Source organism: Electrophorus electricus, chromosome 7 (assembly GCF_041902795.1).
Source record: "Electrophorus electricus isolate QZ-2024a chromosome 7, ASM4190279v1, whole genome shotgun sequence".
Taxonomy (NCBI): Eukaryota; Metazoa; Chordata; class Actinopteri; order Gymnotiformes; family Gymnotidae; genus Electrophorus; species Electrophorus electricus.
The window spans coordinates 1597501-1623740 of NC_137503.1; the positions used below are offsets into that span (position 1 = coordinate 1597501).

The 26240-nt window shown below is 46.8% G+C and overlaps 1 protein-coding gene across 10 annotated transcripts in view; it reads right to left on the reverse strand.

Moving 5' to 3' along the window:
- Window positions 1–26240, reverse strand: part of ptprfa (protein tyrosine phosphatase receptor type Fa) — a 156034-nt gene that overhangs the window by 99922 nt on the left and 29872 nt on the right. For 9 of the 10 annotated variants that reach the window (XM_081718427.1, XM_081718426.1, XM_081718424.1 and 6 more), the window contains one exon: window positions 2407–2561. In XM_081718427.1, coding sequence (XP_081574553.1) covers window positions 2407–2497 — 91 coding nt within the window. In that variant the 5' untranslated portion in view covers window positions 2498–2561. Of the gene's footprint in view, window positions 1–2406; window positions 2562–24042; window positions 24314–26240 lie in introns of those variants that run through there. The other variant, XM_081718422.1, reaches the window with a different exon arrangement.

Below are 26240 nucleotides of genomic sequence, written 5' to 3' on the forward strand. Positions count from 1 at the left end.
TGTCCTTGTCTCAATCCCTCCTCCGTGCTCTTAAGCAGGTCGGCTGGGCTCAGCTGCAGGACACTGTCTGTCCTGTCCTGTCCTGTCCTGTCCTGTCCTGTCCTGTCCTGTCCTGTCCTGCCCTCATACACAGACCCTGTGACAGCCACCTGGGTCTTCTCCCTGGACCACACCCAGTCCAGGAGGGGAAGTCCGCTAATGGCACTCTACCTCTCTGCCTCTACCTCTCTGTCTCTACCTCTCTGCCTCCACCTCTCTGCCTCCACCTCTCTGCCTCCACCTCTCTGTCTCTACCTCTCTGCCTCCACCTCTCTGCCTCTACCTCTCCCTCTCTGCCTCCACCTCTCTGCCTCTACCTCTCTGCCTCTACCTCTCTGCCTCTACCTCTCTGCCTCCACCTCTCTGCCTCCACCTCTCTGCCTCTACCTCTCTGCTGCCCCTGCAGGGCTCTGAGGGTCACAGCAGCAGTGATGAGATGTAATCACCTCTGGAAACTACCAGGTTAAAAACTACAGGTTATTTCTACAAACCCTGGAAGAGTCAAATAAAGGAGAAAAAAACCTCATTTTTAAATGACTTGTTCCTTAATGATCAGGCTTTTGTTGTTCTCATGCACTGGAGGTTTCGTTCAGCGTAATACTTCACTGAAACACGGTAATCTTCACTTCAGAGGGATAGCCACAGCTACTGTGTCAAGAGTCGAAGGCTCGCTGCGCCGTAAACACATTCCGTGTTGATCTGGTCTGGAAACGTTTAAATGTTTTTTAACCAAAAGCTGCTACGGTGGTTAAAAAACAAATCTGGCTGCCGACGTACATCTTCAATATGTCTGGCGCTGTGTTGAAGTGTTTCTCTGAGCACCACTCGCTATCTCGCTGAGAGAAGAAGTTGTCAGACTGTAAAGTTACGTTTACCGAGCAACGCGAGCCAGCAGACGATCTTTCGCTCTGCCTTCTTAATCCCCCAACATTAAAAAGCCCCCCACATTTGACGCGACAGGTGTGAGCAGCTGACCCCTCAGGACAGTGCAGAGTAAACGAGACCTGGCCAGCCTAACTGCCCTGCGCATGCGCAAACGCCGCTCCGCCGATAGCGGTCACTTCCCTCGCGACGATGCTCGGCGCTTTGGGATCGACGTTGCTTACGACGCCACGCAGATGTCCATGATAAATGATGTGTATCTGGATGGACAGAGTGCTTAAACTGACAAAAAGATGGAAAAAAAGGCAAATTTCTGAGTTTTTTAATGTGCGTTTTCGTTATTCAGGAGTTTACCTCACAAACAGCCATGGACACAAGCACACAGTGTTACTATGTGTAGGATAAGTGTGAATGGGTGTGTAAGGACTGAAAATGTGTGTGTCGAAAGAGTTTAGATGTAGATGTCCACAGCTGTATACAGGGACTGATAGCTCAGTGGAGTCTTGACTGCAGAACATGTAGGCACTCGTGTAAGTTAATGTTTACACAGTACTTACTGTCTTGTTCCTTGTGGTATGTGTGTGTGTGTGTGTGTCCGTAAATGCCATAAATGTAAATGTGTGTGTATGTGCGTAAATGCATGTGTGTGTGTGTGTGTATCTGCAGTACTCACTATCTGTGTGTGTGCGCGTGTCTACAGTACTCACTGTCTCTGTGTGTGTATGTGTGTGTGAGTGTGTGTGTGTGTGTGTGCGTGTGTGTATGCGTGTGCGCGCGCGTGCGTCTACAGTACTCAGTCTGTGTTTGCACGTGTGTGTGTGTGTCTACAGTAGTCACTGTCTGTGTGTGTGAGTGTGTGTGTCTGTATGTGTGTGTGTCTACAGTACTCAGTCTGTGTGTGTGTTTGTAGGTGTGTGTGTGTGCATGTGTGTCTACAGTACTCACTGTCTGTGTGTGTGTGTGTGTGTGTGTATGTGTATGTGTGTGTGTGTGTGTGTACAGTACTCACTGTCTCTGTGTGTGTATGTGTATGTGTGTGTGTGTGTGTGTACAGTACTCACTGTCTCTGTGTGTGTATGTGTGTGTGTGTGTGTGTGTGTGTGTGTGTGTGTACAGTACTCACTGTCTCTGTGTGTGTATGTGTATGTGTGTGTGTGTACAGTACTCACTGTCTCTATGTGTATGTGTGTGTGTGTGTGTGTGTGTGTGTGTGTGTACAGTACTCACTGTCTCTGTGTGTGTATGTGTGTGTGTGTGTGTGTGTGTGTACAGTACTCACTGTCTCTGTGTGTGTGTGTGTACAGTACTCACTGTCTCTCTGTGTGTGTGTGTACAGTACTCACTGTCTCTGTGTGTGTGTGTGTGTGTACAGTACTCACTGTCTCTGTGTGTGTGTGTGTGTGTGTGTGTGTGTACAGTACTCACTGTCTCTGTGTGTGTATGTGTGTGTGTGTGTGTGTGTGTGTGTGTGTGTACAGTACTCACTGTCTCCGTGTGTGTGTATGGCCAGTTCCAGCAGTAGCAGCAGACCCGCTGCTCTGTGGAGGCGAGCCGTCTGCCTGCTCTTTGACTCCATGGCCTTGTGTTGGTACTCCTTCTGCTACACACCTCTACCAGCTGACGCTACGACGGCCAGGCACCTGAAATCCGCACAGACAAACATGACATCAGAGACACGCATCAGTTTCTATCAGCCTGACGTCAACCAGCTATCACACTCATCACATCATATATACAGGCGTCAGTACGACATTATATGCAGCCATTCAGCAGCGTTACATGCTGAAGTAGCTCTGGCTCACTCTGTTACTCACCGTAACTCCATGACTGAATGATGATGTCACTGTGTTAATTAGATAAAGTACTTTATGCGCATCTGATTATAACTAAATAAATTAGTCTGATTATAACTGAAGGGATCAGATGTGGAATAGGCCCCTTGTGAGTAGTCCTCACTTAATTGGCAGAGACCCTTACACCTCTGACCTTGAGTGTGTGTGTGTGTGTGTGTGTGTGTGAGTGTGTCCTCAGGGATGGTTTTGTGCTAATAGGCTGTTTGGTGAGGGATGCGACCCCTGAGCAACCTCTCTCCTCCCCTCTCCTCCCCTCTCCTTCCCTCCGGCTGGCAGGCACTCCATCTCTGCCTCTGAGGCATGTCTGGTGAATCAGACGCCTCTATTAACCAATTACCTAATCACCTAAGTGCCAAAGCACAGCCTCAATCAAATGCTCACACTCGGAGAGAACAGACAGCTGGGTCCCCCACAGAAGGCTCGGCTAAGACAAGGGGATGTAGGAGTCTTTCCCAATAAGGAATTTTAATGTAGAATTCCCACAAAGAAGAGGGAGTGAAATGCAGGGAAGCACAATACATCACTGCTCACCACACAATACACCACAACACACCACTCACAACACAACACACCACTCACAACACACCACTCACAACACACCACTCACAACACACCACTCACAACACAACACACACCACTCACAACACGACACACTGCATCACAACACAACACTCATAACACAACACACCACACCACTCACAACACAACACACCACAACACACTGCTCACAAGACACCACTCACAACACATCACTCATAACACAACTCACAACACATCACTCATAACACAACTCACAACACATCACTCATAACACACCACACCACAACACAACACACCACACCACTCACAACACAACACACCACTCACAGCACACCACTCACAACACAACACACCACTCACAAGACACCACTCACAGCACACCACTCACAACACAACACAGCACTCACAACACAACACAGCACTCACAACACAACACAGCACTCACAACACAACACACCACAACACAACACACCACACCACTCACAACACAACACACCACTAACACCACAACACACCGCTCACAAGACACCACTCACAGCACACCACTCACAACACAACACAGCACTCACAACACAACACAGCACTCACAACACAACACACCACAACACAACACACCACACCACAACACACCACACCACAGCACACCACACCATACCACTCACAACACAACACACCACAACACACCACTCACAACACAACACACCACTAACACCACAACACACCGCTCACAAGACACCACTCACAGCACACCACTCACAACACAACACAGCACTCACAACACAACACAGCACTCACAACACAACACAGCACTCACAACACAACACACCACAACACAACACACCACACCACAACACACCACACCACAGCACACCACAGCACACCACACCATACCACTCACAACACAACACACCACAACACACCACTCACAACACAACACACCACAACACACCACTCACAACACAACACACCACTAACACCACAACACACCGCTCACAACATGCCACACAACATAACACAACATAGCACTCACAACACACCACACATAACACAACACACCACTCACAACACGACACACCGCTCACAACATGCCACACAACATAACACAACATAGCACTCACAACACACCACACATAACACAACACACCACTCACAACACGACACACCACTCACAACACAACCCACCACTGCCAACACACCACAACACAAGTTGTTAGGCCCTCTGAGGGATCTGAGGGGCTGACTAGCTTGGCTGGGCTGGTTTGGTGAGACAGGGAAATCCCAAGAGCACCAGGACCCCGTGACTGGAAGCAAGACCCTAGCACACACTGGAACCACATTATCCTAAAACTATTTCACACAGGTGCTAAAATCCAGCACACACACTCACACACTCTCTTCCCTGTGCTCCACTCTGTCTACTTCAGCACAATTGCAGGGTCATGTGTGTGTCCTCGGTTTCACTCTGCGCATTGCTAAACAAAACCCTTCAAGACGAACCCACGTGGTGAAGAGAACACTCGAGCACTTGAGCACTCGAAGAGACGTCACTTAAAGAGTCCTTCAGCTATGTTCAGAGTTTAAGACACTGGGGAGCATAAATGAATGAATTAGGAAATAAATGAGTCATTATTGTTGAGTAATACGTTAGCTATTATAAACAATATTACATAGTCTGTTGATTATTTAACAAAATGGCTCTACAACCTATAAAAAAGATGTTCTGTAAGGACGCAATAAATAATAAATATACACTACAAATATTACGAAGCCTAATATACCGTTAGGCGAAAACTATAATTACATGATATTCTGTGCTGGAGTTCACAATCCTCCAACCTGGAAGACAAGCGGCTTTGTTTTGTGTGTAGACAGAACACGCTGGCACTTAGACCCATCATTAAGCCAACTGGATGAGTACCAGTGTGTGAGTGTGTGTGTGTGTCTGGACGTGATCTACTGCAATGGGAACTGGCTAATACTACTCTGGCAAAACAAGGAAGGGAAAAAACACGACACTGTGAGTTGAGAATAACACCCGTCTTCTTTCCCATAAAGCTCTGTGTGAACCAGAACCTTGGCAAAGGGTAGGCTCACGAGACACCCGGGAGCGAGCGGAAATCTCGCGGAACTCTCACGGAGCTCTCGAGGAGCCTGTGGCACGGCTAGAGGAAGCAGGTCCTGAATCTGCTGTGTCACTGGACCCCATATCACTGCTAATGTCTCCTCGAGAGGACGGTCCCGGCCAGTTTCCTCTGTCTGGGGTTCCTTCTCCCGTGTGTCTCCAGACTCCGGTGTTGTCCTACAGCATTTAAAGCTTTTCTCACACACACCTGCATTTACGGGGTTTAGGTCACAGGAGTGTTTTACCGTCTCTGTGGAAACGTTATCCCTCTGATAAATACTTAGTCAGTACAGGAACAAACATGTATATATATTCTAATATTCTAGGGATGGTGACTGCAGTGCGGAGATTTACTGAGGACATTTGTGGCTCTGCTACATGAACATTCGTAGAGCCTCCATCTCCAACACACATGGACCACCAGCACATCCTGGCATGAAGGTTCCCCTTTTTTGGACGTCTCTGTTAAGTCTGAAATTTGTCTTGTAAGAGAGGAATTCCGCCTTACACTGGAGAACCCACAAGAAGACTCGCCGATCAGTTTGTTGAACATCAGAATGAAACATTTGTCGTTTCCAGTGGCAAAGTATTTTAGTGCTTATGGCCACTAACATATCTGTTAAAATAACTTATTATATGGGTAACTGCAGTCCAGCTGTGTTGAGTGACATTATAAAATCCTTGATATACACACACACACGTGAATAGATTGGGCTTTGCTGTTGTGTTGCTTAGCAACAAAAGCTTGTTAGTGGGCCATATTATCATATGGAAGAAGTGTTTATTGAGAACACTGTTAATAATGAATGAAACTGTTTATTGAGCACTGGTATATTTGACCGCATTCATTGTTGAAATTAATATGCATGCAGGCATTTCCAGAGTAACAGGCCGTGTTGGACAGTCATCCATCCATCCATCCATCCATCCACCCACCCATCCATCCATCCACCCACCCACCCACCCATCCATCCATCCATCTATCCATCTATCCATCCATCCAGCCCCCTACAGAGACCTTCAGATTCAGGTTCTATACCTCATACAGATGGTTACTGAAAGACACTCCAAATCTTTAAAAGATCTGGATTTTAATGAAGTGCCTTTGATTTGAACTGATGACTTTAGGCCCATGATGTCACAGAATTGAATCTCTGTCCTCTAGGAATTATATAAGTGTGTTTCTGCTCTTCTGTGATGGATGACCTAATCCACCCTGGACCTGGATTATGGACCTAACCCAGTGTGGACCTGGATTATGGACCTAACCCAGTGTGGACCTGAATTATGGACCTAACCCAGTGTGGACCTGGATTATGGACCGAACCCAGTGTGGACCTGGATTATGGAGGTAACCTAATGGACGTAATACAGTGTGAACTGACACAGTCATTGCCTGGGCAGACACACATCTGGGTTTCACTCCTGGGACACACAGATGCATGTGTGTGTGTGTGTGTGTGTGTGTGTGTGAGTGAGCGTGTGTGAGTGAGCGTGTGTGTGTGTGCGTGTGTGTGCGTGTGTGTGAGTGTGAGTGTGAGTGTGTGTGTGTGTGAGTGAGTGTGTGTGTGAGTGTGTGTGTGAGTGAGTGTGTGTGTGTGTGTGTGTGTGTGTGTGTGAGTGAGCGTGTGTGTGTGTGCGTGTGTGTGAGTGTGAGTGTGTGTGTGTGTGAGTGAGTGTGTGTGTGCGTGCGTGCGTGTGTGAGTGAGTGTGTATGTGTGTGTGTGTGTGTGTGTGTGTGTGTGTGTGTGTGTGTGTGTGTGTGTGTGTTTGTGTGCCACAGTCATTTCCTGGGCATTTGGCAGTCCATATTCAAAAGCATTTATTCGGTTGAGTTATGACAAGCATACAGTTAAGTAGAATGAGATGCCGAGAGAAGCCCTGCAGTCCTGTCTGCATCGCACCTGCTCCATTATCACTCACTCAACTTACATCACTCTGAATGCAGCTGATATCCCTGCCTGGAGTCACCATTCCTGGGATTTAGGTACAGCGTATGAAACATTTAGCCAGAGAGAAAGACAAGACCAAAACGAACCCCAAACTACGCAGGTGGAGGTGCATGTGAAGCACAGCGCTCACGTCTGGTTCCCTCTGACGGACGACGTTACAATCATGTCACTAACTGTCACACATCAAACAACTTGTGTGAAATGTCCAAGAACGTTTCATATAACCCAAGGACGTGGTATATAACACTCAGATGCCTTTCTGCTATGCCTGTTAAATATAAATATGTGTGTGTATAAATATGCGTTTACATGTTGGTATATTGTATGTGACCTCTTTAATCTGGTCACGGTAATCAGGTGTGTTTGATTGCTTTAATCTTTTAACTTTCCAGTGGAAATGTTAATGATTTATATGATACTCACAGCCACAGGACCTGCATGGCTGCTTGTCTGTCTGTTGTCTTTGTGGTGTCCTAAAGTTCCTCTGTGGACACTACAGCCCAGACGCACACTTCCACATGCCACGTGACTGAGGCAAACACATCAGGTAACTATCACATCCAATCAGGTGCAGGAACAGCAGACGCATCAGCCCACACAGTACTGCAGCCAGTCAGGACGTGAGCTTGGTAACCGCGGGTTACTGTAAAGGTGAGTGGTGAGACATAGCCTGAGGGATGCGCAAGACTCCTGTGTGAACCCGGACCCTCCCTGGGTGAACTCTGACCCTCCCTGGGTGAGCTCTGACCCTCCCTCGGTGATCTCTGACCCTCCCTGGGTGAACTCTGACCCTCCCTGTGTGAACACACACCCTCTCCACTCCAGAGGAAGGACAAAAAACCGAATGGAGGATTCTCTCCAGACTCACTACACGTGGTGCTGCAGTGCAGATTGACTAAATTCTGACGAGAGAATTAGAAAAAAAAAGGTTAGAAACCACTCAGGCAAAGGTGGTCATGTTTAAATTATGCAGGGATCTCTGTACGATGTTGGATACACACACGCACACATCCCACCCTGGTGTGTGAGCCACCCCCACTGCCTCCCAGCAGGGCTGGGGATGTCCATGTGCGGGGCAGGTGGCCAACATGACCTGGAACTACACCAGCAGGGCAACAGCCACAGGCTGTTCGGTGTGGAGGACCGATAAGAGCACAGGGAGAACGGCTGAACCAAAGCCAGCTAGGGCCGTTTTGTTCTCTAACGTAATTGCAACAAACCCGGGCAGGCACACACACACACACACACACACACACACACACACACACACACACACACACACACACACACACACACACACACACACACACACACACACACACACACACACACACACACACACACACACCCCAGGGCTCAATAACGAGACCCTCCAGGAAGGCAGAAGGGGTTGTAAACACTCCCACAATCACTGTAGACCCATCCACTGAGAATCCACCAGACCACGCCGGCACTATATCAACATGCCTGGCAGCTTTCACACATGTCACTTCCTCAGAGCGCACGCGTGTGTGAGACTCCCAAACTCACGCCAGGCGAGCCAGACACAGAGGTCAGAGGCAGCAGGCTGGGACACCCACACAGTCCACAACACAGCATGGCAACTGTGACGATGATGATGGTGATGTGGTGGTGTTAGTGATGGGAGTGTGTGGGGAAAAATGTGAGGAGTAGCTCCAGCAACAGAGTGCCTAACCAGAGACAGGTGAGGAGACAGACAGGCAGCTAGAAAGAGGGAGAGAGAGAGAGAGAGAGAGAGAGAGAGAGAGAGATAGCCGAGCTGGAGTGTCCTGGCGTGACCAACCCACCAGGTTCTGTCATAAAGCTCCTGAAACTTTGTCCTCAGAGCAAAGTCTCAACACAGCAGCTAAAGTTCCCTTCTGCCAGCGAGAGAGCCAACAAGCACGAAGCTGCGTCACATGACCGACTCCTTCCTTAACGCACACACACACGTTAGCTCGGCCTTCACGTTTACAATAACATCTCATAGATTTTTTCATGTAAATGGACTTAGAACTGAAGCAAAGTGCGACGTGTGTTACTGTTACGGAGTCTGATTTTACTTTAGGTCCGATTTTACGTTAAGGCTGATCTATTCTTGAAGTGACACAATAGCTTAACGCTGACATCATGCCTGCGTTCTTTTGAGGGGAATATGAACTATCTGTGCCAATCTCCTTCATTCCCAGCTTGGCCGCCCAACGCGTCCCACTTGGCCGTCCCATTCCGGCCGCCTCCCAGGATGGATCAAAGGTTTCCAATATCGGCACTCTCCCAACTGAACATCTTCGGCAGTCATCACACATCCGGTTGTGATGTCAGCGCAGTGAGGCGGTGTAATGTCCCATGGTCGCAGACGCCAGGCCAGACAGCACACGTAAAGCTCACATTTCACATGCAGATTGAATTTAATATGCTGAGTGATATCGTAGTGGCTGAGACGTGACTCTGATGTGAGTTTTCACTGTTACCGAACCTGACTTGAAAAAGGGGCCGGTGTGCACGGTGTGGAGCTGAGCCGAAGAGCATGAAAGCACCATGGAGATGACGTGCGGTCTTACACACACTTCAGTACTACACTACTATGTACTTTGTGTGTAATATTGTAAGCTGTGTAATATTGTCTGAACCCTGGAGTTGGCCGGTGAACCACTCAAACCTCTGAACAAATATCTCAGCTCACTACCAAGTAGCCCGAGTATGAACTATTCCTGTGGCTAATGCGGTTAGTTACACACACACATACATACACACACACACACGCACACACACACACACACACACACACACACACACACACACACACACACACACACACACACACACATACACACACACACACATACACACACACACACATACACACACACACACACACACACACACACACACACACACACACACACACACACACACCTGACACTTTGTAAGTCAATCTCAGGACAAGGTATGACACACAAGCAGGGAGGTCACAGGTTGCGGTTGAAGTGCTTAGACTGCTTTCCCAGCGGACACTTGTGTTCTTTCTCTTACTCACACACAACACAGAAGACGGGGAGCTACATGAATATGTGTGTGTGGTCACAGACTGGGCCATCTCTCCCGGTCTGTTTCCATCACACCCAGAGTTTTCTTAACCGCTGTAAACACTTGCTTAGTAATCTCAGTGACTTCAAATGAACTACCATAACATTCTACTAATTTCTGACATTTTTACACCTTGTTTTGCTGCTAAAGCAGAATAAATAAAGACATATCAGACCTCAGACATATCTGATAGCACTGTGATATCAGGGAAAATGATTAACGTGCCATTAACGTTAAAGACACAAGCATCTAAACACCTCGAGGCTAACAGCCTTTAATTATTAACAGGACAGCAGTTCCAGTCTGGCTGAGTCTGTGTGCTCAGGACGGCTCTGTGTCTGAAGGGGGGGTGGACGATATTTACCAGTAGCAGAGCATGCGTCCTACACGCTAAAGGAACAGGCTGCACCAATGGCTCCCTGAGGTCCTGGACATATGGGCTTAAATATGTCAGGAACATTTTCATTTCTGAATTGTGTCTTACGTAGTTAGCAGTCTAAAGAAATGGTAGAAGTGGTCGAATGCAGCATCAGTGGGCATATAAAAGCTGGGGCATTTGTGCAGTTCAAGGTCCAAATTCCTCTGGAATTACTGGGATGCAGACCAACGGCGAAAAGGTTTGATTCTAAAGCAGACACCTGCAAGATGCAAACAGGGGTTCTAAAGTATTCCCTCTCCATCTGAAGTACGAGATGCCATCATAACGTGCGGAGAGGACACATGTCCCACTTTGCAGTTCACTTTTACAAGTGTTGGGTAAAAGAATGTCCACATTGTCTCCGCTGTCTCACTGCGCCCCCGTGCTCCTGGCTCCATTCATGTTTTGCTGTTTTCCGTGTTGCGGCTTCGCTTCCGTTCCACCACCCCTGGGAACAGTGGTGGGAAACCTGTCCAGCTCTCGGACGGCCCTGCTTATTGTGACTGAGACTCGGAAACGTCTAAACAACATGAGGCAGCGCTGGGTTCCTCCAGCCTCCTTCCGCCTGGCATCCCAGCAGGAACATGGCCTGGAGGAAGATATTCTCGCGCTGTGATACTGAGCAATAATCCCATTAGGATTTACAGGATTTACAGGACTTACAGGACACTTTGGGACACCTTAACACCACGTAGAATTGTTCCTTCGCAGTGAACCTCTATAAAAATGGCATTAAAAATGAACTTCCCTTCTGTTTATGAGTGCTCAAGTTCCGATGAGCTTTTAAGAACAGAATGAGGTTTGGACCGTGGAGCGCTAACTCCATCGTTTTCATGATTGCACCCTTCAGTCTTCACAGACACGCCCAGTACAAATCAGACCTGAGTGGCAACTCAGTTACTGAATAACTCTTCAGTGGTGAGTGTGGTGTGTGTAAACACCTCCCACATTCCCACATCGTTTTACTGCCCCCAACACACACCACCATCCCCCATAAATCTGTGTGCAGCCATGGCAATGCAGACCAAGTGCTGATGTAGCAGGCCCAAACACAGTAACGCGTCATGGACACTCACAGCAGCTCTGACACCAGCCATAATGTCCTGCCTCTGTCCAACATCCCTGTTCCCCCACCCACAGGACCCAGGTCCAGATTTATTATCCGCAAAACTGGGAGGATTATATCTCCATTTCACCCCACGACTCCACAAATCAGCAAATTGGACTTCGGATAAGTTAAATATGTAGGTTAGCAGCTACGTTAAATGTCTACATTAGCAGCTACGTTAAATGTCCAAAGGTAACAGACAGGATCTGTTCACCATCTGTTCGCCTTTGATCAGACTGTTAACAGATCAGACTGCTAATGCAGCTCACAGCACCTCCACTGAACAAAACAGCCGGGTAACGTTGTTTATGTGTTTAACAAGGACAGACATTTCCACCACTATCCATGTTCTGATTCAGCCCAACAGCCCTGTCTTGGCTAACGTTAGAGAACATAAACAGATGTTTTAACACCCCTCCACACACACACTCACACAAACACCCACTCACACACACACACACACATACACACACACACACACACACAAACAAAAAGCCACAAAGCTGCAATATAAGAACATAACTACATGCACACAGCATATAATGTAACAACAGAACTCATAAATCACACACTGCTAATAACGCAAATGGCTAACGCAGAAGAAAGATGAACCAGTCTTTCAACTCCAGAAATCAGTAGTTGCGTTTCTACTCTGGTCGGTTTGTTCTGAGTCTTTGAGACCCAGGAAACTGCACAGTTCAGGGTTTCCTCAGGTCTTAAACCACTGGACAGGAGAGGTGTAAACCCTAACGTGTGTCACGTATGGAGGTCCCCAGATATGAGCGGCACACGTTCTGAATAAAGGTACAAATGGCCAACTTACAGAAGAATCTTATACCGAAAACTGTCCCAAAAACTGATATAGTGCAGGTTTAGTATTGCGCTTTGGATCAGAACATCCCAGCTCTCTGCGTGCATACCCTCACACAACACCGACGGGGTTTCACCCGTTCCCATGTCCGACACGTTGATTAACCGCCGCTTTATCACCAAGTCTTGCAGGGAGATTCGGCGAGCCGACCACCTCGTGATCGTACCCACGGCTAACATGACGACAACCGGAGGGGGTCGGAGCTTCCTAACCCAGATATCTCTGTCAGTGGTAGGAGAATGAATAAAAGTGTGTTCTCTACCAATCGATGCACGGCAGGAAGCTCCTCTGCTTCAAAGCCGATTGGATACTGTAGGCGGGTGAAGAGACAAAGAACCCGATATGATCAATAACAGAAAATATGAACCGCTAGCACATCTGCTGCTTTCTCTCGTTATTATTATTAGCTTCTTTAACTGATGGGGTAATTACAGTTGCCATGGGAGATGGCACAGGCTGTTACAGAGCCACCCAGTCCCCGTCCTGTTAGCACTAAATATGGGATGTGTGTGTCTGTCAAACACCAACAATAAAGTTGCAGGACTCAAATAGCAGGCTGCCCCTGAAAACACCAGCCCTTAGCATGAAAGACATCCCAGCATGCACCACACCAATCAGACACATTGCTGGTTAGAGATGTACTGTTTGGACCCCCCCCCCCCCACACATACACACCCTTACCCTCAGATGGATGTTAGCTATCAGGATCAGAGCTCTCTGAAATTGGTAGGAGGAAGGAGGACAGTAGCAGCTGGAGCTGTCAGTCAATGTCACCACCTTAACACCAGCTCCGCCCCCTTCACTCCAAGCCCGCCCACTTCCACTGAGTCACACACCAGCACTTACAGGCCACACACCCCACGCTCAGCGTAGAAGAGGAAAGAGACCGTCACATAGGAGCTGGAAACAGGCAGGACAGACCTCGCAGGAGACAGGTCACCTAACATACCCCAACACTCCACAACACACCCCCTAACTCTAACACACACGCTAACACACCTTGTATCTCACAGGTACTTGTCTAGTAATCAGAAGGTTGCCAGTTCAAGTCCTGCCAAGTTGCCTCTGTCAGGCCCCTGAGTAGGACCTTTAATCCTCACTTTGGATAAAAGTGTCAGCTAAATGCCATAAATGCCACACCCCCTACCTGTGGAAGAGATTGGGCTCTTTCTTGAGTCCACTGCACTCCCACACACTCGCCTGTTTCTCATTCTCTCTTTCCTTTATCTCCTGAAGTTTTCTCCCACTTGTTTGTGAGACTCTGCAGAGAGGGCACGGCTGAACCTCCGCATGCAGCCAAACAGCTGCTCCAAATGCAGAGCATCATGGGATAGCGTCATGCCAGGCTTCTCTGACACTGCAGCGCAGAGTCAGTCATGTGCAGCCTGGGCCCCAAACAGTTATTTAAAGAAGGCCATCTCTCTCTCTCTCTCTCTCTCTCTCTCTCTCTCTCTCTCTCTCTCTCTCTCTCTCTCTCTCTGTTTTCCTCCATCTCTTTGTCTCTCTCCCTCTCGTTCTTCCTCCATTTCTCTCTCTCACCCTGCCTCTCTTTTTCACTCTCCCTTCTTTAATAATACATTTCAAAATATCACTGCTAGTTCTGCACAGTCCTCTTTGATAAGTGTGCCACTTTACTTCAACTGTTCTGTGACAACACCATGGCTCTCTCTAAAATGAAATGAACAAAGTGCATAATTACAATCTAACGGGGGAAAAGTGCTGCTACTGCACATTATCTGCTCCCAATGTGTGTGTGTGTGTGTGTGTGTGTGTGTGTGCGCGTGTGTGCGTGTGCGTGTGTGTGTGTGCGTGTGTGTGTGTGTGCGTGTGCGTGATATACACATAGCAGCTCTGGGCATTCTCAGTTCTCAGTGAACTCTTAATCACTTCAGAACAAGAGAGTTAGTAACTCAAAAGTTAATCTGTTAATTAATGAATCAGTAAGACCTTTCCCCACACACAGAGAGAGATGGAGAGAGAGAGGGAGAGAGAGAGGGAGGAGAGAGAGAGAGAGAGAGAGAGGCAGATAGATGAGGGTGGAACAGAGAGAGCGAGAGAGAGGGAGTTGGAATAGAGTGAGACAGAGAGTGAGAGGAGGAGAGAGAGAGAGAGAGGGGGGAGAGGGAGAGAGAGAGAGAGAGAGAGAGAGAGAGAGAGAGAGAGAGAGAGAGAGAGAGGGGGGAGAGAGAGTGAGAGAGAGAGAGGGAGTGAGAGAGTGAGAGAGAGGGAGAGAGAGCGAGAGAGAGAGAGAGAGAGGGAGTGAGAGAGAGGGAGAGAGAGCGAGAGAGAGAGAGAGAGGGAGAGAGAGAGAGGGAGAGAGAGATCTCTAGAGCAGGATGGGTTGTATTATTCAGCACTGTGAATAAAGTACATTAAACATAAGCATGAGGGCAAAATGAACTTCAGCACTAGCAGATGGCATAACAGGTTCACTCACACACACACACACACACACACACACACACACACACACACACACACACACACACACACACACACACACATCACAGCTGCTCACCACTCAGGAAAATGAGCTGAAAACCAGCTCCAGGGATACAGATGAAACTACTGGTGCAGCAATAAAATATTTTAGCAGGTCTTGCCTAACCCTAACCCTAACTCAAACTCAAACCCCTACCCTAACTCAAACCTTAACTCTAAATTAACCCTAATCATAAGCAAACCCTAACACTAACCCTAACCCTAACGCTAACCCTAACTCAGACCTTAACTCTAAATTAACCCTAACTCAAACTCAATCCCTAACCCTAAGCCCCATCCATAATCACAACCATAGCCACAAATGTCCAGCAAAACATGACTTGTCACACATTATCTTTTTACCAATTTCAAATTATAGTAAAAATGCCACATTTGACTTATAGACACAAATGTCCCATTTAGTTTTCACTGCTTGTTTCTATAATACACAAGACAAGACAATTACAACCAAACAAGACAATTACAAGACGAGACAATTACCAAAGGAGACAATTACAACCAAATGAGACAATCACAACCAAAAAAGACAATTACAAGACAAGACAGTTACAAGATGAGACAATTAGAAACAAGACAATTAAAACCAAACGAGACAATTACAACCAAACGAGACAATTACAGTAATGGTCTAAAATGACTGTAGGTGGAGAAAAGGAGCAGGAGAATGCAGCATTAGGTTAGAGTGACAGTTCACCCAGCTGGTGTAAAGATTAGCCCACGGAGGCGTGAGGAAGAGGAGGAGGAAGAGCTGAGAGAAACTGATGCCACAGCAGAGAACAGGAGGGCAGAGAGAGCGTGATGAGGTTCTTAGTGGGTGGAGCATCCGGCCCTGATCCTCGCACACACACACACACACACACACACACAGCAGTCTGACTCATACTCTACTACGGTAGACAGAGAGGGGTGTTGTCACCTCAGAGTTACAGAAAGAGTAGGCATGGCCACAGAGATACAGAAACAGCGGGCGTGGCCACATAGATACAGACAGAGGGGGCGTGGCCACAGAGATACTGGCTTTCTCTACAAAGCTGTAACCACGGTAACAATCTGAGCTTTTGGCCCTTCGCTCTCCAGCTAAAAAACGGACCTCCACCGGACCTCAAGTGAATCTCAACTGAACGTCAACTGTTCTGCTCACATCATCTTCCCACAGTGACAGTTCTGTATCGTGGAGAGAACTTACACTCCCACATCACGGCAGTATATGTTGGTACATGTGGTTCAGAACCTGCCACAAACACGCGATGTGCACACACCACCCGTGTGAGCTGTTACGAGAGAATCCGATCTGAGCCCCTGGATGAATCCGGGGGTTTGTGAATAAAGCAAATTCACAAACTGCCCCAGGAACTGGTACTTAGCATAGTGAAGCCTCACAATGTTTATATGTATTCAAGTTACAGTAATTTTAAGATCGTTTTAAGATAACAGTTTGACAGTTTAAGGTCTCTTAGCATTATAGTTTATTTGGGAGATTCATTTATTCTCTCTCTCTCTCTCTCTCACACTCACACACACACACACACACACACACACACACACACACACACACACACAGACCCAGACACTCACACCGAAAAATGTGTAACAGGAACAGGAAAAAAGTCACTGTCAGGAATGAAAATAAGCCATTACGGCCTTAAGATAAACACAGCCATCAAATTCAACGCCGCATGTAGGGATACGTAACGTGTGTCGCCCCGAGTGCCGCAGGGCGCGAGGCAGGACGCACAGACTTCTTCAACAGAGATGAACATTTAATAACACAAACTACAGCGGCACTCACGCATTACAAACAATAAACATGAACAAGAAACGATTGACGTTAAACAAACACGATACACAAGGATACATCTAACAAACACGTTACATTCAGACATTACATCCAAAATGATCAATGACGCCGCACACCCTGACGTGAGTTTAAATACACACAGACAAAACGAAGTACAGGTGTGTGCAGGCGTGGCCTCCTACTGCACGTGGCTGGCCAAGCCACGTGACTCGTGGAAGCCGAGCGTTCCGTGACAGGATATGTAGAGATATGTAAGAATATGTAGGGATATGTAGGGATATGTAAGGATATGTAGGAATATGTAGGAATATGTAAGATATGTAGGAATATGTAGGAATATGTAAAATATGTAGGAATATGTAGGAATATGTTGAGAACCCTTCATCCTTTTAGTGGAAACTTTGACTGCTCTTGGTTGGCGTGTTTCTTGGTTGAGTTTCTCTCTTCCTGGGTTTCTTTAGATCATGTAAAACACCCTGAACAGAAGAGTTATGAACACAAGATCATGTGTGTTTGGACAGTACACTAAGTGTTTGGACAGTACACTAAATGTTTGGACAGTACACTAAGTGTTTGGACAGTGAGCCAATTACAAATAGTGTGTGAAAAGGACTATAATTCCTATTCAGACTGTATCTAGTAGTCTGTATTCATCTGTATGTACTCTGTAATCTGTATGTAATCTGTATGTAATCTGCACTCCTCTGTATGTACTCTGTAATCTGTATGTAATCTGTATGTAATCTGCACTCCTCTGTATGTACTCTATAATATGTATGTAATCTGTATGTGCTCTGTAATCTCTATGTAATCTGTATTCATCTGTATGTACTCTGTAATCTGTATGTAATCTGTATGTAATCTGTATGTAATCTGTAATATGTATGTAATCTGTATTCATCTGTATGTACTCTGTAATATGTATGTACTCTGTATGTAATCTGTATTCATCTGTATGTACTCTGTATGTAATCTGCATTTATCAGTATGTACTTGTATCTGTACTCTCAAATTAAAGCAGTCATAACTTTAACTTAAATTATTTCAATCCAATCAAAAAAACTGTTACTGTGCAGATATATGCAGACTGCACTGTGATGTCACTGTCCAGATGTTTGCAGACTGCACTGTGATGTCACTGTCCAGATATTTGCAGACTGCTGTCGTGGACTGCTCCACCCCCATAGTCACATGGTACGGTCCACCGTGTGCAGGGGGATCTACATGTACTGTGTCTTAGTTTTTGTAACCACGCCCCCCGGGATTGCACACACAGTGTAACTGTCTTGTGTGGCTATTTAAACCCCTGTCTGTGTGTGCGCCCTTTGTTGGTCACTACGTATGTGTTATCTTTGTAATCGTAACGATGGTTTGTGCAGTTAAGGTTTAATGTGTAAGCGTCTTCGTTTAATGTTAGATGTATTAGCATGTTTATCGGAGGTGTTGTGTGTGTGAGTGCCACCTGTGTTACATGCGTTTTGTGCTAATAAACGTGTTTCACCGACGAGGAAGTCTGTGTGCCCCGCGCCCTGCGGCACTCAGGCCGGCGTCGTTACAACTGCACTACAATGGCTGATAAACACATTAAAAGATATCACTCTTCTCTCCTTCTGAGAGGCAGCTGACAACATCTCAGCATACACAAAACATTCAGTCCATGGGGAAGTTGCCTGTTCTCTGGAGACAGAGGTGTCACTACAAATCACACCGCTTTCGCCTTTATATGACAGATTCAAACTAGAACACACATCTATCTATCTATCCATCCATTTATCCATCTATCCATCTATCTATCTAGTGGAAGGGGCATTTATTCTATCCTGTATTGTTTTTTTTCTTACATTATTTTGCCATAATGTCTTGCCTTTGATGGTGTTGCTTTCTGTTTACGCGTTGTCACTATCCGTCTGCCCTCATGAACAGCCACATGTGCACTGCTTGATGGAGGATCCTGGTGTGTTCTGTCTAAGGGTGTTGAGGTGCTCTTACCATGGGCAAACGATAATAATGCATTTTTATTACCGCAGCCAAATTATGTACGTGAAAATAGCACGGGCGTGTTGTGGGACTCAGCCGCCGACAGATCTGGTGGTAGCGCGCATGCTGCCATCATGATGTCACTTCTCGTAAACAGAAGTGTGCATGCTGCCATCATGATGTCACTTCTGTTTACGAGAAGTGGAACGTGGGATGATTATTTGGCCTTTAAAATCATAGAAGACAAAAAAAATGAGGAGAAAGTGAAATGAACCAGGACAGAAAGAAGCTAAGCACAGGAACAGCTGTGTGTGTGTGTGTGTGTGTGTGTGCCTGCGTGTGTGTGTGTGTGTGTGTGTGTGTGTGTGTGTGTGTGTGTGTGTGTGTGTGTACAGCACTGAATTTAAACAGAAAAGGAAGTGTGCAGTACACTCCAAATAAATGTGTTTCCCACTGTTTTTCTGATAATTAAACCAGAGCACTGACACTGGCAAACAGGTCTGGATGATAACTAGCTAAGGCAATTACTCTGTAGCAGTGTGGGGATCGCAGCATGAAGCTCTCCAGAGACAGATCTAGCTTTAATCCGCACCTACCACCATGCGTGAGTGCATGCGTGTGCGTGTGTGTGAGACCCTTCGCTTAGTCTTACTAACAACTGGGCAAAAAAAAAGAACTGCCAGAAGAGAATGACGTTTAAGGGGAGAAAAACCTGACATGAGTGGTTTGTACACAGCAGGTGTTACCCAGCATGCAGAGGGTCTGTGAATGAATGTAAATTAGAATTGTACTTGCTGGAGTGTTTTTGTCAAGAAGACAAGCTCCTACCTGAAGAGGAACATTGCTTTAATAAATGACATTCTGTCCCATATTTGAGACTAATTGTCACATTAGATTCAGAGTTTGTTTCTTATGAACGAACTTAGTTGTGGAAAAGCAAGTCATATCCAGAGGTCTAGCAGTGAGTACATCGGGTTCTCCAGGGCCACGGAGACTCGTACCAGTCTGGGTCTCTGCAGAGCCGTTCCATCAGAATGATGTTTTAAGCATTAAAACCCAAAGCAGTTATACAACTGAAGCTGTTTCTCTAGCAACAGTCTGGAGACACTCTTCAAAGGTTGGGAATCAATGTTTTCAATAATCTAAAAAAAACAACACCTGGACATACCTGTGTTTAACTGGACTGATATTATCAACAAAGCATTATTCACGCCACTGTCAACAGGACATCTGAAACACCTGGAAATCTCAGAAGCACAGAATTAGAGTGGTCAGCTAAGACCACAGAAAAAGCCAGGTCAGAAGAGGAAGCTTCTCAAATGCTAATCTGCTCCGTGGAGTGGAAAAGTGTAACCCTGACGTTACGCTGGATGAAATAAGGCGAACGTAACTGGATTTTCTACTGCAAAAGGGAGTTCCTTTTGCTTTCAACAGCAACTCATATTTGCAAGTTCTAATCAGTAGTTCTAATCTGACCTAATTTATCTCAAACAAAACCCAAAAATTTAGTTAATATCAGTGAAAACAACCATTCTTGGATGTAATCCACCCATTACCTAATGACTAATAATAATAATCAGCTATTTTATAAACTATTTATTCCTTTAATTAATCCTTAATGTATCATTTTCTGGATATGAAATGTCATATATCATGATAAGTATCGCAATCTGGATATGAATCGACCTGTATCGGGATATGAGTCTTTGGTCATATCATACAGCCCTATCTAAAGAATCTAAAGAAGACAGACAGACTGGCATGTATCACTCAAAGCGTCAAGTGTCCCACCTCCAAACCTACAAGCATGCACGAGGAATTAATAAGTCTACAGTATCATCTCTGTGGAGGAATTTCACACTCGGTAAAGCTCGGTAAGACTAGGAAGCAGGGATACAGACTCCAGGCATGACACCCGGGAGGAAGGAATTCTGAATCCCACCACCCATCAGGCATAGGGGACAAGTTAGTACTTGTGTCATGAGTGGAATACACACGTTCACACACACACACATGCGAAGCCGTTTGAGGCGCAGGTTTGCCACAGTGTTCTGAGAATATGGCTACAGCGTCTGAATTAAAGAGAGAAAGAAAAAAGTTGAAAGTGTTTGCACTGTGTAATTAAAACAACAAGCTAATTTAATGACCAGCCCTCATGGGTAAAACTAAGCGACAGAACGGCCGGGTCTGGCTCTCACACTCTCCTCCCACTCTGCATGCTCACCCACACTGGAGATAAAAAAACGATTAGACTGTCACTAGAAACCAGGGAGGACGGAAACTCAAACTGGTAATTAAAGTCTGTCTGTTTTGAACATCTCGGGGGACTTGAAGGGAGGACAACTTCCAGAGAAGAGGACTGACCATGTACAGGAAGCAATGGGATCCTGGAACAGTTTGATTCTGATCCCAGTGTCACGCCATGTCCCGAGAATTCCCCTCAGGCTCAAGTGTGTGTGTGTGTGTGTGTGCGTGTGTGTGTGTGTGTGTGTGTGCGTGAGGTAGCCACCCTCCAACACGAAAATGAACAGAAGCCAAACAGCCACATTTCAACCTCAGGGGTTGCGCAACAGAGGGAAGAGACGGAGCTCCACAGATGAACCCCCCATGCAGTTGCGCCAGGCTGGGACCACAGCGCTCGCACAGACGCGAGTGCGTGAGGAAACGCAACGTCGTCTGCTGGGCCAGCTGGGAGGCTGGATGTGTGTGTGTGTGTGTGTGTGTGGGACAGTAACCTCCTCGCTGCTCCGCCTGTCTCTCAGTGTGTAGCTGTGAATGACCTGGAGCAAAAGGTGTAGAAAAAAAGAGAACCAGAGAGAGGTGGAGAGAGTGAGAGAGAGAGAGAGAGAGAGAGAGAGAGAAAGAGGGAGAGAGAGAGAGCTAGAGATAGAGAGAGAGAGGGAGAGAGAGAGCTAGAGAGAGGGAGAGGGAGAGAGTGAGAGAGAGAGAGAGAGAGAGAGAGAGAGAGGGGGAGAGAGAGAAAGAGAGAGAGAGGGAGAGGGAGAGAGAAAGAGAGAGAGGCAGCTAGGTTATGAGAGGGAGAGAGAGAGAGTGAGAGAGAGTGAGATAGAGGGAGAGAGAGAGAGAGCTAGAGGGAGAGAGAGTGAGAGAGAGAGAGAGCTAGAGAGAGGGAGAGGGAGAGAGGGAGAGAGAGAGAGAGAGACAGAGAGAGGGGGAGAGAGAGAAAGAGAGAGGGGGAGAGAGAGAGAAAGAAAGAGAGAGTGAGATAGAGGGAGAGGGAGAGAGTGAGAGAGAGAGAGAGACAGAGAGAGGGGGAGAGAGAGAAAGAGAGAGAGAGAGGGAGAGGGAGAGAGAGAGAGAGTGAGAGAGAGGCAGCTAGGTTATGAGAGAGAGAGAGAGAGAGAGAGAGAGGGAGAGAGAGTGAGAGAGAGAGAGAGAGTGAGAGAGAGAGGCAGCTAGGTTATGAGAGAGAGAGAGAGAGAGAGAGAGAGAGAGAGTGAGAGAGAGAGTGAGAGAGAGAGAGAGAGAGAGAGAGAGGCAGCTAGGTTATGAGAGAGAGAGAGAGAGAGGAGAGAGAGAGTGAGAGAGAGAGAGAGAGAGAGAGAGAGAGAGAGAGAGAGAGAGAGAGAGGCAGCTAGGTTATGAGAGAGAGAGAGAGAGGGAGAGAGAGAGTGAGAGAGAGAGAGAGAGAGAGAGAGAGAGAGAGAGAGAGAGAGAGAGAGAGAGAGAGAGAGAGAGAGAGAGAGAGAGAGAGAGAGAGAGAGGCAGCTAGGTTATGAGAGAGGGAGACCGTGACAAAGGGAGGGAGACTGAGCGAGAAAAGGAGGGAAAGCGAGAGAGAGACGCGAGATCGGACGAGCAGTCGAGTTGGGTAGGGAGGACAGCGCAAAAGCAAAAAGGCGAGTTTTCCTAACAGGACATCAGCCAAGCGGAGCAGGACTGCGGGATTAGGCGGGACAAAGGCTCCGATGAAAGACACAAGCCTGCGCAAAACGGAATCGCTCCCTGGAGCCCGGAATCCCCTCCCTGGTGAACACCGTCGGACAGACAGCGTCGTTCCTGCTGACTTCTCACCAAAGGACACTTCTAATGGACCGCACAGTCACACCAGTGAAAGGGTTCCACCAGTCCAACCCCACTGGCCTACTTAGTTATAATACTGGGCTTTATTCAGAACTTGGGTTGCCCTCATTCTCAAATAACACTCAAGGTGCTGTCCTCCCTCCCTGGTGAAGATCTGTTCTAGTAAACACTGCTAATTAAAACACCAGCAAGCTAGGAGCCCGTACATTCCTGGGGACAAAAATGACCATCAGAGGCAGCAATTATTGTACAAAACGCTGTACGGTGCAGTTGTCATTTGTCAGGAAACAAATATACAAGCGTAATTAAACTTAAGTAATGTCGGTTTATGAAGGAAGCCAGTTGCCTTTAGGATGGGAATGGCTGTAGGTTTGTGGAGACTGGTGAAGGCTCAATAGAGGAGATGTGAAACAGAGTTAGCGCAGAGATAGCGCAGGTCTCCTGGTCAATGCCGCAGGCTCAAAGCAAACATGCACCACAGGTGAACTGGGAGATTACGGTCTACATTTAGAGCATTTTAAACACAGCTACGTTTGTGTGTGTGGGGGGGGGTCACTGGAACAGGTAGTTTACTTAAGAACAAAAAGATAACATAAGTCCCAGGAGAGGAAGCCTGGATGGAAGACCTCCCCCAGCTGCGTGTTCCCTCTGTGGAAATCACAACACGTGATTTCATTTCTAGTGTCCAAAGGCACGATCTGAGGACTTTCTGAAGTGTCAGACTGCTGAGACGGGAGAGTCAGTGCTGAACACAACTACCACTTCAAAACGGAGCTTGAAAATAGCTTAAATAAATGAGAGAAGGACGAGAAGAGAAAGAAAGAAGTTAGGGCAAGGATGAGTACTCACCATGTCCAGAAACAAAATAATACAAAAGGAACCTTTTGTTTTTCCAGCTCCAGCAATCCCTCAGCAGGGACTGTGGAGGTGAACTGCACTGATATTCCACAGGATAAACGGGGAAAAAGGATCAAAATCCAGTTAGGATTGAGCGTGTGAGAGCTTCAGGAGGTCTGTGAGGGAGCGTGGAGCTGCGTGCCTGATCCACCTGCCCTGCTCCGGGATTCCGACGCCAGACCAGGGGCCGAGGGGAGGCGCGGGGCGTTTCTGAGCCAGAGAACGCGACTAGCCCAGACACACTCACTGTTGCTCAGGTGTTGAGTTACAGCAAGCCCCGGGGGCGGACCTAACACTCCTCAGCCAGTCAGAGAGCAGAGCAGCTCTGTTTGCTTTCTGCTCAGGTAAAGGGGACGGCTCCTCCTTCAGCATGGTGGGGGGGGGGGGGGGGGGGGGCAGACGTGCTGTTGTGAAGATAAAACAAGAGCATGCTGAATGATTTAAACACAGCAAACACGTGAGGCTTGACCCAGCTGATAACAGTCACAACATATCCAACAGGACGATAACAGGACAATAACAACAGGACAATAATAGGACAATAACAAGAGACTATAATTACAGGACCATAGTTACAGGACTATAATTACAGGACTATAATCGCAGGACTATACAGGAATATAATTATGGAACTATAATTACAGGAACTATGGAGGAATATAATTAAGGAACTATAATTACAAAACTATAATAACAAGCTTCTCTGAGCTATCAGCCACTGAGGGTCTTATATCACTCAAGAACGCATAAAATAATCACCATGATTATAATGAGATGGTCAGTGCTTGTCTATACAAGACATCCTGCAACAGCCAGAACCCCCCCCGAGAAAGAAAACAGATGCAGGATAACTGTATCTAGGATAATTGTATCCGGGACAACTATATCTACCTAACTCACTCACTGTCACCACCAGTGAGAATGTTCTTAGAAAAGCTCCTGTGAATAACAGGTAATATGACCCATGGAATTTAAACATGTCATCTGAGCAGTGTATAATTTAAAAGGGATACAAATGTCCCTCATTGTTCCAGGTGAGCCTGGTAAGATCGAAACAGGTGACGTGGTTTGACTTGACCAGGAGGCCACCTGCAGTCAGCTGAGAAACACACGCATAATCTGATCTGTGCTAAGACCCATGAGCAGGTAAGGTTGTTTAGAGTGAAGACCAGGAGAAGAAATATGTAGAGAGAGAGAGAGAGAGAAATAGAGAGAGGCAGAGAGAGAGAGAGGGGCAGAGAGAGAAAGAGAGAGAGAGAGAGAGAGAGAGAGAGAGGGGAGAGAGAGAGAGAGAGAGAGAGAGAGAGAGGGAGAGAGAGAGAGAGAGAGAGAGAGAGAGAGGGAGAGAGAGAATGCCAGACATAAACTGTGTATGTGCATTAATATGCATGTTGTCTGTATGTGTGTCTGTGTGCTTCTAGTAAAAAGTAAAGTGTAGCCTTTCTAACACAGCGTCTGACATTATAAAAGAGTTCATATGAAGAACAGACTCCAGATTTACAACAGCAGTGAGCCCCAACTCCACCAGCAGCCCCAGTTCATCGCCATTTCACATACCACATCAACACTTCAGCCCCTAGACCCTGTGGCACCTGCCACCTCGTCATTTACATACAGAAGCCCAGGCAGCCAATCAGCACACTCAGCTGACACACAAGTCAAAAAAGTCAAGACAAATTTATTTATATAGCGATTTTTACAAATGCCAGAGTCCAAGCCCCCAGTGAGCGAGCCAAGGGCAACCTTGAGAGGAACCAAGACTCAAGGGGGGGGGCACTGGTTTTATGGTTGTTGACACATTACTTCTTCAAATAATGAATTAGCAATAAATGTACACACACAGACACACACACACACACACACACACACACTATATGGTACCTTAAATGTATGTTTGTTGTTGTTACAATGGGAAGAGGGAGAGCAAGAAGGAGAGAGAGTGACAGAGAGAGAGGGAGAGAGAGAGAGAGAGAGAGAGAGAGAGAGAGAGAGAGAGAGAGAGAGAGAGAGAGAGAGACAGAGTGTATGTACATGTATGGTTATGTGAGGGCATGTGAAGTCATGGAGAGAGATTTCTCCCAGCTCTGAGCGGCCTTGGTGTCTAGTATGAGGTACATGAGTCCGCCCCAGAAATCCCAACGGGAAACACA